Source organism: Neovison vison, chromosome 13, assembly GCF_020171115.1.
Source record: "Neovison vison isolate M4711 chromosome 13, ASM_NN_V1, whole genome shotgun sequence".
NCBI classification, from domain to species: Eukaryota; Metazoa; Chordata; class Mammalia; order Carnivora; family Mustelidae; genus Neogale; species Neogale vison.
In genome coordinates this window covers 13,513,992-13,529,331 of record NC_058103.1, presented here as the reverse complement: position 1 = coordinate 13,529,331, position 15,340 = coordinate 13,513,992, and the positions used below count along the sequence as shown (strand labels likewise).

The following is a 15,340-nucleotide window of genomic DNA, read 5'->3' as shown; positions in this document are numbered from 1 at the left end:
CAGCTTTTCATAATTGTACTATCATAACATAAGACAGTAACATTAAGGGAAGCTGAGTAAAGTGTGTACAGAAACTCTCTGTACCATTTTGCAACGTTCTCTGAGACTAAAATTATATCAAGATAATAAATAAAAAAATAGGATGTTTCCCTAGCATCTTCCAAAGGTGACAACCTTTTTTTTAATAGTATCTTTATGAACTCAAGGATTTAAACATATTTGATTGATTTCAATCCATTACAGTAAAAATTGTCTTATATTTGGGCAGTGAGAGTGCAATCAGTTTTGATCTTTAGTCCTTTTGACATGACCCCAATAGTATTTGCTTTCTAATATGTGAAAGTATTTACACATTTCATGCCCTGGACCTGGAACCAGCCATTTCTTCAAGACTCCTGGTTCCCTTTAGTGGCCAGTGGTCTGTAGAGAACATAATAGGAGTGCTAAGGGTGCTGATTTTTACTGCTTTTGTCATTGTTTTGGGGCATTTTAAATGGACAAAACTAGACAATATGTTTTATTTGTTTTAAAGATAAAATGCTGTATTTGTATGGATACTTGAATTTATACTGATACTTCTAATTCATACGCAGAACTAACAGTAGGGTTTTTACTTAACTCAATCAATCTTACATCTGTATTTTCTTTCAAGTATGTCAAAATTCTTCTTAGTTACAACATAATCACTCATTTGATACATACAGGTCTCAGAATATTAATTCCACTATTACCACTAACAATGTGGTGTCTGGAAATACACACACACACACACACACACACACACATTTTTGTTCTTAAGGTATACTTGACTCAGGATGTATAGTCAAGCTACTTGTTTTAAAGTCACTTGGAATAGTTACTTTCTATGTGGTTATGCCATCAACTAATACATAATTAGATACACTTGTTTCATTTTTCTTTTTTTTTAAGGGACAATAACAGTGTGAATTTTGTTTTATGACAATGAAAAATATTTACTCGTTCCAGAATCAAGTCTCTTAAATAAACAGGATATTCAAAGAAATCTAGCTTCTGTTCCTACTCTTTCATACTATTGCCTCACTCTGCTCATAGGTGACCATTAAAAAAATTATGGCTTATCTTTTCCTTCTATTTAAATATAACACATTACACGTATATGTGTATGAATCCATAAGAATTCATGTGTATGAATAAAAAAAAAGAACACATTTTCGGGGGGGGGAGGTTGGAGTACCAGGTGGTGGGTATTATAGAGGGCATGGATTGCATGGAGCACTGGGCATGGTGAAAAAATAATGAATACTGTTTTTCTGAAAATAAATAAATTGAAAAAATTAAAAAAAAAAGAACACATTTTCTTACACAATAGTAGCAGACACCCCTGTTTTCCACACCTTGCTTTTTCAGTGGATGTCCTAGATTACTCACTCCACCACAATGTATAGACATAATCTTTTTTCCTACAGCTGCATAGTTCTTCATTAGTTTATTCACCTAGTCTCTTACTGATAGACATTTGGGTTGGTTCTGGTCTTTAGCTTTACAAATAGTATCAATATGGAGAGTTTTCATTGACTTGGCAGAGCTGTAGGGGAGGATTCAAGGGGTGAGGCTGCCAGGGAAGTAGAGTTCTTCGCACATAGTCAGAGATTTACCCTGCACAGACCAGAATGGGGTTCCTATTCTACTGGAACTGTAGCCATTCTACTGGAACTAGTTCTTGGGGACTTGAGAGTTAGGAGGCATTTAAATTGTGTTTTTCATTGGGGTTAGCATGAACTGGCTGATATGGGTGGTTTTGATAGGCAGTTATCTTAAAAAGCACATGAGAAAGAAGAGAATGTGGTGCAAGACAACAATCAGCCATGAAAAATGTATTTAAATCCACAGACGCCTGGTTTCCCTTTGGGAAAATCTGATCCAGGGTATTCTACCTTCTCATATTTCTTGTATCAGCACTATATCAGGAATTATGTGTCTTTAAGACTTTGGTAGTACTCTCTCTGACAAATCTCTCCCTATTTTCTGTTCCCATCCTAACTTATTCGTCCTTGAATTATTCCTAAATTATACTGTAATGTAGTTCACTTCAGCACCAAGACAATGGTGTAAATTTTTTTGGAGTAAACCACACTGTCCTGGTTTTCATCCTACCTCTTGGAGCCTGTGTCTTAGTCTCTTTTTTCTCTGCCTATCCCTCAAGATTGGTGTTCTCAGGGTCTGATTTTGGCCTTTATCTCAATAATGTTTTTTGAGTCCTTGATTTTTCAGAAGTTTCAATGAAAGCTATGGACTTACTCTTTTCTCAGAAAAATGTACATTTGTACCTATACATTAAGTTGTGCATATGATTTCAAGAAGGTCATGGACATCCCTCCATGACCTCAAGTTCAAGGACATCTGTGACATACTCTGGGCTTCCTCTCTTAGGACCTCCATTATCATCTAATCACCAATGATTCCCAAATCCATATCTCATGGTCAAGCATCTTTCCTGATGTCCAGCTGCCTCCAGGTCATCTCCATTGCGTGATCTGTGAATGTGCAGAACATGTCTCTAGCTTAGGCTGCTTTCTGGCTCCCATGGATCTACTCTTCTGCTCACGTCTCAATGGGTAGCTGTATCATCCGGCTTGCTGACCAAGCACAACCTAGGAGACATTCTTGATTTCTTTGCCATCATCTAATCAATAACTTTCAAATGGGAACAAGACCCTTGCCTTTCCCCTATGCCCCAATCCTAATTCAGGCCACCATCACCTCTTACCTGGATGGTGGTAGTAGCATTCTAAGTGGTTTTCCAGCCTCTAGAACCAACCTTCCTCCACCCAGGTATCTATTCTTACACAGCAGCTGGGGAGAGCTTTCTAAATTCCATGTGTGACCAGTCACTCCTCTGTTGCTAACTCTTCAAAGGCTTCCCATTGCCCTGTTGAAAAGTGTCAGGGTGATAAAAAAAAAAAAAAAAAAAAAAAAAAAAAAGTCTTCATGATATCTCCTGCCTTATTGCTTGCTTGCCAGGGTTTCCAACTTCAATATCTACTTTTTCGAGGATCATTGTGCTGAGGGGAGCCAAGGTGAGATTTGATGCAAAACTTAGTTTTGCAAACATCTTATAAGCCATTCAAGCAGGTCCAAAGAATAGAGCAGAACTGAACCTGGATAATGGGGAGCAGATCACAAACACGTAGCTACTGTGTACCAGTTCTGAAGGAGATGTGGAGATGAGTTAAGACAAGGTTCTGCCCCAAAGGCCTTACAATCCATAAAGGAGTAGGCGAAGGAGGCATATTCCAAAAGAACTATTCAAGAAAACCTTCGTGCGTAGATGTCTACCATATACCAGGCTTTGTGCCATGAAGGAAAATGCAATTAAATGTCATAAGAAAGAGGGAGGACTATGGGGATGCAAGAGGGGTGAGAGAATTTTCATTTGAGCTAGATTAGGGACATCTCTGTAGGATGGAGGAGCTGGAAGACTTGAAGGGTGGGTAGGGAATGGTTTAGAAGAGCAGGGGTCAGGGCCTGGGAGAGCGTCTAGGCCCAGGAACTTGGGGAGTGAAGGTGAAGACTGCATCCTTTGAAGTTAAACACCATGCTAGGGGGTCCTGTTCTCACCTGGGCTCCAGCCTCCAGTCCCTGAGGAGGCTCTGGGGATCTGAAAGGTGGTATCGCATTGTTTGCATTCCTCTATATTCTTGTAATGAAACCCTGAATAGGTTCTGAGGTGTTATGGATGTTACCATCAAGGATGGCCGTTGCCCTTTTCACAGATGGAAAGGGTGAGGTTAAGAAGAATTTAGCTAAAATTTGCAAACATTTGAAGTATTTTTTGTGTACTAGGCAATCCTTATGGGGAACGTAGAAGCAAAGAGATGTGGTTTTCCTCCTTTATGGAAACAGAGTTATTGGCTACAGGAGTCCTGAAGAATAAGGAATCTCTTTAAACTCGAATGTAAGGTGGTAGTCAAGGCAGGCTTCTTGGAGGAGGCCTGATTTGAGCAGAACCCTAAAGTGGGAGTATGGTTGGCATAGTTGGGGAGACAGGGGGATTTCCAGGCCTGGGCAAAGCACTGAGTACATTCAGGGGGCAGTGAAGACCTCAGCTGGGGCCTGGAAAGGGGGACTCAGGGAGATGGGTCTGCACGGACCAGTCTGGAGGAATATTCACACTCTCTCTCCTCCCCTCTACCCACTCTGTCTTCCACCAGGACCAGCTCCTCTTCTGCGATGACTGTGACCGTGGCTATCACATGTACTGTTTAAATCCCCCTGTGGCTGAGCCCCCAGAAGGTAACGATGATGAGGTCAACAGTAGCAACAACAGCTACTCCTACCACTTAGGGAGCCCTCACTATGGTGCGGGCCTTGTGCTAAGGTGTTTCCTTGTCTCGTCTCATTCAATCATCACAGTCCTGTGAGGCATGTAGGACCGCTACCAGTTGACAGATGAGGAAGCGGAGGCACGGTTCCACCCCCTGGAACTCCAGCATGGGGCTGAGGAAATGTTCCTGGACGTGTGGCTGAAGTGGTGCTGGTGGGAGGGCGGCTGTGAGCTTCTCGGGGAACAGGCTCAGGTCTGGTGCTGTTGCTGGAGACCCCGTCCAGGAAGGAGGTTCAGCTGATGGCCTCCGAGCACCCAAGTGTTCTCTGAGCAGCCCTTACCCTCTGCCGAGTTACAACCTCCAGCCCATGTTGAGGACCGGGCCTCGGTCTCTGAACTGGGAAAGTGGAAAGAGCAATGGGGCTTGCAGGAGTCAGGGCCAAGGGGCGGGGCCTCAGGGCGGGAGAGGGGCCGCTGGTGACCAGGGCGTCTCGTCTCTTGTAGGAAGCTGGAGCTGCCACCTGTGTTGGGAACTGCTCAAAGAGAAAGCCTCAGCCTTCGGCTGCCAAGCCTAGGGCCCCAGGTCCCAGACCGTGACCTGCTGCTGGAGAGGCGTACGCGGAGCCCACTTCAAACCGGATCAAGCCCCCACTCCCAAATATCCAGAGAGACCAACTGTAAGGAAGACCCGCGGTCACAGAGGGCTTGGACGTGCGGCACCGAGAGGGTGAGGGGTCTGCTTACCTCCTACACACAGGTTGCAGCATTTCGGCCAGCCCCTCCTCGTTTCCACCGGAAGGATGTCGCACTTTTGAAGAACACCCCCAGCCCCAGCCCTGTGGGACCCCCTCACGTTGCCCCTGGCCCTGCAGCCCTCTCACTGGTTCCCATTTTAAGGGAAGCTGTTTTGTGACCACCGATCGGTCACTCATGTGTAGTCTGGTGTTTTCTATCTATTGTGTTCCAAGAAATCTTCACACAGCCTCCCGCCTCCTGCTTCGGCTCTTTATCCTGAACTCAGCAAAGGAACAAAAGGCTGTGGAGAAGTTGTTATTTATTACAAGCCTCCCTGGAAACTTCCAGACTCGGAGTCGGGAGGCCATCTTGATGATGAAACTCCCTCTTTGTTCCTTGGTCTCTGTGAAGAAGAAAAGAGGTTTTCTGCCCTCCCCCCACCCCCCCAACCCCCACCCAGATACCTCGTGATGTCTATACCCAGGGTGGTCTCTTGACGGGGCTGGAGAGGGACGAAGTGCTGAGGGGTGGGTGGAAATGTTGGGAAGCAAATTCAGAGGTCCTGCCGCAGCCAGTCCGTCTTTGTTATCCATCCGGGGGGGCTTTGTGGTTCCTCGACCTTCGGAGCTGGGGTGTCCTTGAGGTGAGCTAAGGCACAGCCTGTGGCCGGGGAAGATGCTAGGGCTCTGCCTCCCCACCAGCCTGGGTCTGGAACTTTCCCCGGCGGGACTCAAGAACCAGGAAAGTGGGTGAAGGCTGCCCAGTCCAGAATCTGAATGTTGGCACAAAGGACGCAGCTTTGCGAAACCCGTCAGTATTGGTGTGGCACCACAAAGTCCTTTCCCCAAGTAATTTCTTCCTTCTACACGGTGTGTGTTGGCCACTGTCTGCTGACTGTCACCCGACTCTGGGGATTTGAGGATGGGGTCGAGGTGATTGTCACCTCAACAAATAACTGGGGTGGGGGGGATTCTTTATGATCACGGCGGCAGTGACGCACGCTCCTCAGCCGGAGGGCTGCTTTTGCCCTCTAAGCTCCCCAGTACGTGCTGGACTCTTGTTTTCCAAAAAAAAGAAAAAAAAATGTTTTGAGAAGAAAGAGGTGGGAAGCTGAGCTTCTGAGAAGCCTGTGTTGGAAGTCAGCCCTGAGGGCCGGAGTGGCTCAAGCTGTCTTTGAATCTCAGAGGCGATGGCCACGGCAGCAGCACACAGTAACTGACACGTTTCTGGAAAAATCATTTGCCCAAAGGGCGGGTCTCGGTGAGGGGGACCCTCGCGCATGCTTGGCTTCCTTGAAATCAGCTCCATCTCCGTGGCCCGGCTGCTCCCAACAAAGGCCGAGGTTATTTTTAGTCCTCCAGCTCCTGAGGAAGCCCCTGGAGACTCGGAGGCTTGTTGGGCCACTTCTGCCCGGCTGTGGGGTTCGCTCCATGACTTGGCAAGAGCCTCCCTCCTGGGCTCACTGCTCTCGGCCAGTGGCCTCAGGGCAGCCTGGCGTGGAGCCGAGCGGGGCCGGTCTCACCCAGGCCCTTGCAGAGTGACCCGTGGGGTCAGTCTCCTGGAGGGGCCCGTGGCCTGTGAGTGAGCTGCGTGCATACAGAACAGGCTGGTTTGAAGGGCCCTGTCCAGACGGGGTTTTCATTCTGCTCCTATGATATGTCCTTCCCCCTGCTGGCTGGGGAGGCGGTTTTGGATTCTGGAGGTGCAGGGAGGGTTTGGGGAGCTGCTGTGCCGTCTTGTCATCTGTTCCCCAGAAGTGTCACATCAGAGGAGCGGATGTCCTCTCCCGACTGCTCTGGCTCTCTGTCTTCCCACAAAACCCAAAGTGGGGTGTCCTCAAAGGCTGATTGCTGGTTTTGAAAATCACTTTGACTTAATTTTAGAGAAAAAGTGACCAGAATGTTCCCAAATGCCACAATGGCTTAAAGGTTAAAAAAGGAAGTCTGAAACCCCAAACTGGGGCCCTCCTACTTGACAAACCCTCTTTGGAGGGTGTACACATGCGTTCCACGAGGGGGGATTGAATCTTGCAAGGGAAGGTGCTGTAACCCACAGTGGGGTCAGGGACGGGAGCTCAGGGCCCTAGAATGGGTGTGAAGAGGGTCCAGAGTTCCCTTCCTGGTTGCATGCCCAGTGGGATCAGTGCTGCCTCTTCCTCTTTGAGGTCTCAGTTTCCCCATCTGGAAAGTGGGAATAGCAAGGCCAGCTTATGGGATGACACTTTTGGGGGACAGCAAGCAGACAAAATCTCTAGAGTCACATTTATCACTTTCTGTATTGAGACCAAGAAAATGATGGTAAACTTCAGATTGGTCTTTCTCTGACCCCCAGAGAATGAGCTAGAATCATGGGGTGCACGTGGCTGATCAGGGTTTTGGTTTTGCCTTTGCTATTCAGTAACAAAGTGACCTCGGGCAAGTCACCTAGCGTCTCTGAACCTCAGTTCGCCCCACCTATAAAACAGAGATAATAACCCTTGCCCTGTCTGTTCCACAGTGACACTGGGAGACTGAAAAAGCTTAATGTTATATAAACAACCACCGGAAAGCAGGGCTTTCTGGGGAGGGATCCCTAATGATTTCTATGTCCCTTTCTTGTGTGAATTAGCCAAGGTTATCTAACCTTGAAAAGATAACTTTGAACCTATAACCAGAATCTCCCTTTTGACCCAAATGGGTTTATGTTTTAGGGGCTGGGCTGCCTGTGGTCAGAGGCAGTAAGCCAAAGCTGTGACAAGGACCCGTGCTTGGGTTTGCTGTTGGTGGGAGGTGAGGGATTTACCCTGGGGTTGGGGATTTCAGAATGAAGATACTTGGGGGTACTCCTTTCTACAAGATCATCATCACCTAGTCTGGGGAGCCAACTTCTGGAGAGGACTATGATTCAGTTCAATGTAACATTCACTTAGAAACTTTGGTGTAAAGCCCAGCTCGGCTACATTTCTAGCTGGTTGACCTTGGGCAAATTCTGGGACTCCTTTTCCATGTCTGTGAGGCAGGGAGATGTGGCCTGTCCAGCAGGGTTGTTGCCGGGATGAGCACTAGGGCTGGTGAAGGTCTGGCCCCAGGGCCTGTCCTGATGGAGGCCCCCACACTTGGGTGTCTCTTGTCACTGGGTAGAGAGGCCACCAATGGGAGATAATGACACTCTTGCCTGCCAGCTAGAATCCCTGGAACAGCCAAGGAGACTTTGCACCCCTATATTGTGGCTCCACCCAGCCAGAGAGGGGGCGAGGCCATGAGATCTGCGCCGGAAGTGGAAACCCTTTTTTTTCTGAGACAGTTCTTTTTTGCTCCTGCAGCAAATCCAGTGCTGGCAACGTTGTGAGGCTCTCCAGGCAAGGCCTCTGCTAGGAGACTGACATTCTGTTTTCCTTCTCAACCCCGCACGGACGCCTAGCACCTAGAGCAGGAGCCCCAGGGTCCCACGGCGCCCCTGCTGCTGTCAGCGCCCCAGGGCCTGGTGGGAAGTCGAGGCAGGCCGCAAGGAGCAGCTGCTTCCTGGGGCTACGCTCAGATGGGAGACTGGAACTAGGGTGGTGAGCCATGGGTGGGTGCAAGGGAGGCCGGAGTCCTCCAGAACTGAAAAAGGTGACGGGTTGAAAGTTTCGGGTTCAGATTTCACTGTGATGGTTTCACGATACCCCAGAGAGTTCCGCTCGTGGTGCATTTTAGGCTTTCTTCGTTGAACACAGTAGAAGGATTCCTTTCAGCCCTCCCCTTGAAGAGCTCAGATCATTAAGGAAGAAAAATGAGATGATTATTATTACTTTTCCTATTGGGGCAAGTTTAGGAGACAGAGCCGTGTTCTTGAAGAAGGATTACTGGCAACTTCAGGCTTTAGATTCAGAGAAGAGGGGCCCCTGGGTCTGTGGTTGAGGGGAGGGCCGGGAGCCCCACGGACCACATTCCCTGTCCCTAAACTGGTTTTCAAGCTAGGCTACAAGTTGGGGGATGGCAGCCTCCCTTCTTCTCTCACTCCCTGACCATCCCCCAGGGCAGGTCCCTCCTCAGGACGTGCGGATGTCACACCCCAAGGAGATGTTGACTCCCTGGGCCAGAGCGACGCTCAGACTCCAGCGAAGACACCCAGCCTGCCACAGCTGGCTCCTTTTCGGAGCTGTGCGTTGGTGTCACCTGTAGTGGGTTCATTATTTTGCAGGAGGGAGGGAGGGAGGGGGGCCCAGAGGAAGGAGAGGGGGAATGTCAAAGGTCTTTCGTCTTTCATGTCAGGCAAAGCAAAATGAAGAGAAGGTGGGGAGGGCACTTGAGGAGGGCCCGGAAACCTGATTTGCACTTAGAAGTCCCAGAGTTAAATAACTAGAGGGTGTGTGGGGGGAGGCAGAGCGCTGCTGACTGCTCGGTGCCTTGAATGTGGGAGGATGAGCAGAGCCCCCAGACAGACGCACTGAGGGCTTTCTTTGAGCATCTCAGCAGCTGCTCCCAGGAAGGCCTGGCTGCATGGCCCCCTCTCCATGCTTCCAGCCCAGGCTGCTGAGAAGAGAGGCCCAAAGGAAGCACCTCCAGGAAATGGTGATGGGGAGGGGTCTGGGCCTTGCCCCGTCCTCCTCCAACTGGCTTCGTAGAATGAACAGGGGGCTCCCTGTGTGAGGGGAAGGATCTGGAAGTGGGTGGATTCCCAGGGAATGTTCTGTCTTGGCTCTGAGTGAGGCCTGGCTGTGTCTCTGCTGATGGCTGAGACCTGGCGTGACTCCCTAGGGTCTTATGCGGCTGTGGGGGGTGGGCGTGGATAACAGGGGTCAGAGGGTATAGGAATGCCCCTTAGTCAGTCTCTTTGTTCCCAACTCCCTTCCTTTCTTTGCTCCAGTGCCTTGAAAGAGGGTCATTCCAGGGTTTCCCCCTCTTTGGCCCCACCAAGAGAAGGAAGCATTTGTGCTGATGGTGACATTTCGCAGGGCAGGCCAGAGGAAGGCAGGAACCGGGACTGGCGGGCAGCCAGAGCCCTCCTCAACAGAGATATAAATACCAATAATGACCTCTAGCCCAGGCAGCGAGCAAAGTGGCCATTGAGGGCAGCACCGACCCAATCTGGCACGTACGTGCACCGTGGGGGAAAGAGGGGAAGGGGAAGTGGTCCCTGCAGGACTTGGGGGAGGCCCCCAAACCCCTGTATTTCCCCTCAGTCTTCTCTCCAGGTTATATTCACGCCCACTGCATCCTGTTTGCCTGCCTCTTTGCATCTCTATTATTTCCACCAATGTTACCAATATTGATGATGAAAATGGGGACACACGCACACACACAGCTTGACAAACTAAAGTGAACCTTCTGCGTTGCTCCAGGATGAGAGGGAGAACTACTTGTCACAGGGGGTCTTTCCCTGAGGTCCAGCCGGGCCCACCCCAGGCTCCAGCCCCTGCACACCTCCGGGACTTGTACTGGGAGCCTTATGCTTGGAGGGCCCCTGACGCACCCTCTCTCCTTCCCCTCTTCCTTCACTTCTGCTTCTTTGCGGGGAAGGTGTTTGGCAATTACCGCAAACTTGGAAGCAAACATCTCAATTCTGCTGTCAAAGGGACACGCAGATTTTATGGCTGGAATTGGGATTGTGGTTCCTATTGACTTTGCCCTGTCGTGTTTACCTCCCACCTGAGACCTTGGTTCTCCTCTTGCTTGGCCCGCCCCCTCCTTTCTTGCAGCCGCCCCTCCCTTCCCTCCTGCCACGCTAGATGCTGAAGGGCGGGGTGCTGGCGGGCACGAAAGAAAAAGAAAATATACTCCCTGCACATTTTCAACATGTAGTTGAAGAGGTCTAAATTGGGTACTGTAGAAAAAAGAAGGGAACATTGCTAGATAATATGTGAGTGACAGAATGAAACTGTAGAATGGTTCGCTCAGAGCAGAGGAGGTGGGAGCAGGTGGCCGGAGAGGGGCTAGGGAGGCAGAGAGCCCTAGCTTCCAGATGCATCTGGTCCCTGGAACATTTGGGAAAGCAGGGGAGTCGCGCTGTGGTCGGAAACGGTCAGAGGCTTCATGAGCGTTTGTGCCTTTGGTTGGGAAAATGAGAGAAATGTCCACCTGAGTTCCTCACTGTTTATCTGCCATGTTTGCCCACAGGGCATTTTTGTTCTGAAGGAAAATGAGCACATTTCTTGCCCGCCATGAGCGGTTGCTGGGCAGGCTGGTACTCACTGAAACACTTGGCAGGGCACCCACTATGTGCAGAGCAACACCCTAGGTCCCCTGGGGGCTGGAAAAAGAAACCACATCCTGGCCCAGGCTTCAGCCTGCTTTTCCATTCCCAAATCACAGTCTCCCAGTGTTCTGATCTCCTGTCAGGTAACGTACCATCCGGGAAGGCCTCCATGTATCTAGGTCTCTCCTTTCGTGTTCATGTGTGTGCATGGATAGAAGAAGAGCGGGCTCAAGCATCTGGTTGTTCCCACCCTCTGGAGGTTGGGCGGGAAGAACACAGTTGACCCCAGCCCAGTTGCTTGTATCCATTGGCCCAAGCACCGGCTGCCTTTGGAAGGCGACCGTCTTTACCACGCGTTTCAGCAATGATGAAGGCACCTGGGTTGGAGTGCGCTGAGTGGCCCAAGGAAACAGAGGCTGTGCCTCCAAATGCCGCTTTAGACTCCCGGGGTGGTGGGCAGGGAGGTGCGATGGGCAGGGCCCGACCAGAGCTGGAAAGTGACTCACCTGACGGTCTTGTCCCATCGCCACTCGGAAGAGCAGAGGGCGAACGGTGGGACGGGGGCATCATGCTCAGTCCGGGTGGACTCCCACGGAGATCCCGCCAGCCTGCCTCGGCGGCCTCCTGTGCGGGGCTGGCAAGGGCAGCAGGAGGTGGCGTGGGGGGAGAGGCTTAGCGTGAGGAGGGGTTTCCAGGAACCTTCTCATGCCCACCTTGGTTCAGATGCTCATGGGATCACGCCTCAGTAGACTCCCTGTTGTCCGAATTGACAGCATCAGGAATAAGCCATTTGTTCCATCTTTTCTCTGCACATGTGATGGCCAGACTGCAGCTTCTCCCTGCTCCCTGAAGCAGTCACACTGAGCTTGCTTTCAAGCAGGGTGCCCGGGCTGGGGTGGGGCAGGTATCTGCCCCGGGGTGGGTGTTAGTGCCCGGTGGGCCTAATGCAGCCTTCAGTTTCTCTGTTGGGGAGGCTGTGGGAAGGCTCTTTAGGGTCCCTGGACAGGATGTGGCTCTAAGCAAGGCAGAATTTTGCTGATTTCTGTGAGAGACTCGGGGACATAAGATGGTTGGCCCCAGGACTGGGTTTTAAAGTGTGTGAGAACCTGAAATGCATTCTGGGCTTTGACCCCTGCCCGTGTGAAAGCCTTCGGTTCTTTTGAACTGAGCCTCCTTTGAATGACCCTGATTGACTGGGTCTCTCCTGCTGGTGACAGAGGGGAGAGTCATCTGACCTGGGTCCCGTCCAGGCTAGACAGGCAGCACCACTCCCCGGCAGCTGGCTTCAGACTCTGAGCCCACTGGCCCCCTCAGCTCCACGGGAAAGGGCCTGGGAGCAGGACAGCTCTGAGCCCCGAGACAGTCTCCCTCCCACCTCCACCCAAGTAGACTCTCGGGCTGAGAACACAGCCTGCTCAGCCCCCTCCCGGCCTGATGCTGACCCACCGGACTGATGAGGAAATTGACACCGGAAGGACAGACTGGCCTGTTCACATGACACCATGCACTGGGGCACAAGCCAGTCCTCAGGTAGGTCTGCTCCCCCACCCCTCGTGTTTAGGCTGAGGGCAATTTTAAAGCCCAGTTTTTTTTTTTTTTAATTTTATTTATTTATTTGACAGACAGAGATTACAAGTAGGCAGAGAGGCAGGCAGAGAGAGGAGGAATTAGGCTCCCTCCTGAGCAGAGAGCCCGATGCGGGGCTCAATCCCAGGACCCTGGGATCATGATCTGAGCCGAAGGCAGAGGCTTTAACCCACTGAGCCACCCAGGCGCCCCTTAAAGCCCAGTTTTGAAAACATTCCCTTTTGAGAGCCAAGAAATGGAGCATCTCTGCCAAGAAGCCAAAAGAAATTCCTTTTCTTCTTCTAGCTCCCTGATGCCTCACCGTGTTCTCCTCAGGAGGAGGCTGGGTTCTGGGGGCTCTGGTGAGGGCGGCCAGCGCATACGAGGCCTGGAGTCGTGGGCTGGCTAGGGTAGAAAGGATGAAGGGGTCCTTTAGAAGAAGCTGCTTGTCCGGGGGCCTCGTGAGGGAGCTCATGCCCATGTAGGTTCTGGGAAGGGTGCGGCAGCCCTTGGGCTGGGCTCAGAGTTGGAGAAGTCTGGGAAGGACTTAGTCTTCCCTGCTCTGTCTCAGCTGGAGAATAGATCCTGGGGGCCGTGCAGCCTCGAGAATCTACTGGCCCCAGATGGCTTTGGCTGTATTCGGAAAGGGTAGCCCTGGAAACGTCCCAGCCATCTCCCATTGCTCAGTCTCCACGATATCTCTAGACCCGCAGATGCGATGCCAACTCGGGGTGGGCACAAGAGAGGGAAACCCTTCCGACAGTACATCCCCATCGCTCCAGAGTGCTTTCTTGTCTCGTGTACTCTCTCAGCCCACCCCCGCCCCGCCCCAGCTCGCTCTGAAACGCTCAGTTGTGACCGAATGGCTGAGAGAGCGGGCCTTGGCGATAGACATGCTTGCGACAGGGGGTCTTGCTTTTACGCCCCCTTGGACTCCCTCCCTATAGGACCTTGGGTACCAACACCGCATTACCTCCTGCTGACTGGACAACTTGGGGTTTTTGCCTTGAGCAGCTCGGGCACATTGGACAGTGTCCAGGACGGAGGCTGGCACAGCTTTCATGAGACTAGCGAGAAGGGCTCCAGGCTTAGGAAGCTGTACAGAATGGTCTGAAGACGTCCCTGTTGGTTCCTCTCAAAAGCAACCAGCACAACAGGCAAACAAACAGTCCCCCCAGCCCTGCCCCCAGCTCCGCCCCCCCCCCGACTCTTCCAGGTGTGATGTGATGCACTCTCAGTGTGTAGGTGTGTGCCCCGCTCTGCCCCCGTCTTCTGGGGTGCTCCTTTCTCCTGTGTCAAGTCTCCCTTCTCCCGTGGCTCCCGAAGTGGAAGGTGCTGTGATGTTTCTGCCCTCTCTGTGGGATGTATCACGAGCTCTCGTATTTCAGTATGGGAGGTGAGGCCGTGCTCCATCTCCCACTGTCTGAAGGGGCCACCCGGGTTCTGTGACTTCCCCGAGAGCTGGTGTGCTCTGCAAGTCTCCAGGAGGATCTCCAGGTTGGAAACAGACCACATCCCAATTTTTAGGCCCACCTGGAAGCCGAGGCAGCTGCTTTGTTCGGGAAGGTTGCCTGGAGGGGCTGCCCAGGACCCAGGACCCCTTCCTCTCTGCCTGCCTTTGCCCCTGTCCTGACTGGGTTCTGGCAGGAGGGCAGGAGATGTCAAGACCAGGAGCCAACATAATGTGGCATCAAGCAGTCTTTGTCTTGGGGAGCCTGCTGGATGGCAGGAGATGTCAAGACCAGGAGCCAACATAATGTGGCATCAAGCAGTCTTTGTCTTGGGGAGCCCTGGAATCCCAGCCCGTCTGCGGAGCCCTTGCACGCTCACAAGGACTGAGTCACGGGCCCCGTCCCTTCTTTGCTGTGGTTAGTATCTTGTTCTGTGGTTGGTTAGCCGTGTTGATGACCTATGTAGCAAATCTCTTTTGTCTGCAATTTAGAGAATGTGTAAACAAATAAAAGGCTTTAAAATGCTTGGGAACTTTTGGTTATTTCCCCCCTCTTACCCATTTCCTACCCCAGTCTTCAGAAAATCAACTGGAAACACACGGATCCTGGGACAGTAGGGCTCTTTCACGCTGGGGTATACAGTGGGACTACATGTGTGCACGCAGTGTGCGTGTGCTTGCGAGTCAGGCTCCAGAGAAACCCCGGTGCTTCCATGTATGTGAGGAGACACTCAGTCCGGGGGTCAGTTGTTGCTGGTGAGGGGCTTCTACGACCCCTCCCCAAGCTCCTGGGAAGCCTCAGTACCTGCAGCTTTCGTGGTTACAGCAGGCACCTAGAGCTCCCCGGAGGAGGAGGCCCCCATGAGAGGCCAGGGCATTCTGGAGAGAACCCCCTGGAATTCTGGGGGAGGGGAGGTGCATGATTGAGATGACTCATGGCCCAACAAGATGGGGGAACTTGGTGGGGGAAAGAGACCTCAGGCTCAGGACCCATCTAGAAGCCCGATGAGTCATTGCTCCTCCCCTCTCAGGTCAGAAACCACCTTCCATAAAAGGCAGTGAGATGGCTGCCTTGAGCAAGGAGCAGGAGGCTTTGCAGAAGACACATCTGCGCTTAGAGTCTCCCC

The 15,340-nt window shown here is 51.4% G+C and overlaps 1 protein-coding gene across 1 annotated transcript in view; it reads left to right on the top strand.

The window, feature by feature from the left end:
* The window catches only part of DPF3 (double PHD fingers 3), a 258,611-nt gene extending 253,666 nt beyond the window's left edge, over positions 1-4,945 (top strand). Inside the window, exons 10-11 of the mRNA XM_044230777.1 lie at positions 4,194-4,275; positions 4,811-4,945. Of these exons, the coding sequence (XP_044086712.1) occupies positions 4,194-4,275; positions 4,811-4,881 (153 nt within the window). The 3' untranslated portion in view covers positions 4,882-4,945. The remainder of the gene's footprint in view (positions 1-4,193; positions 4,276-4,810) is intronic.
* Positions 4,946-15,340: the final 10,395 nt, after the last annotated feature.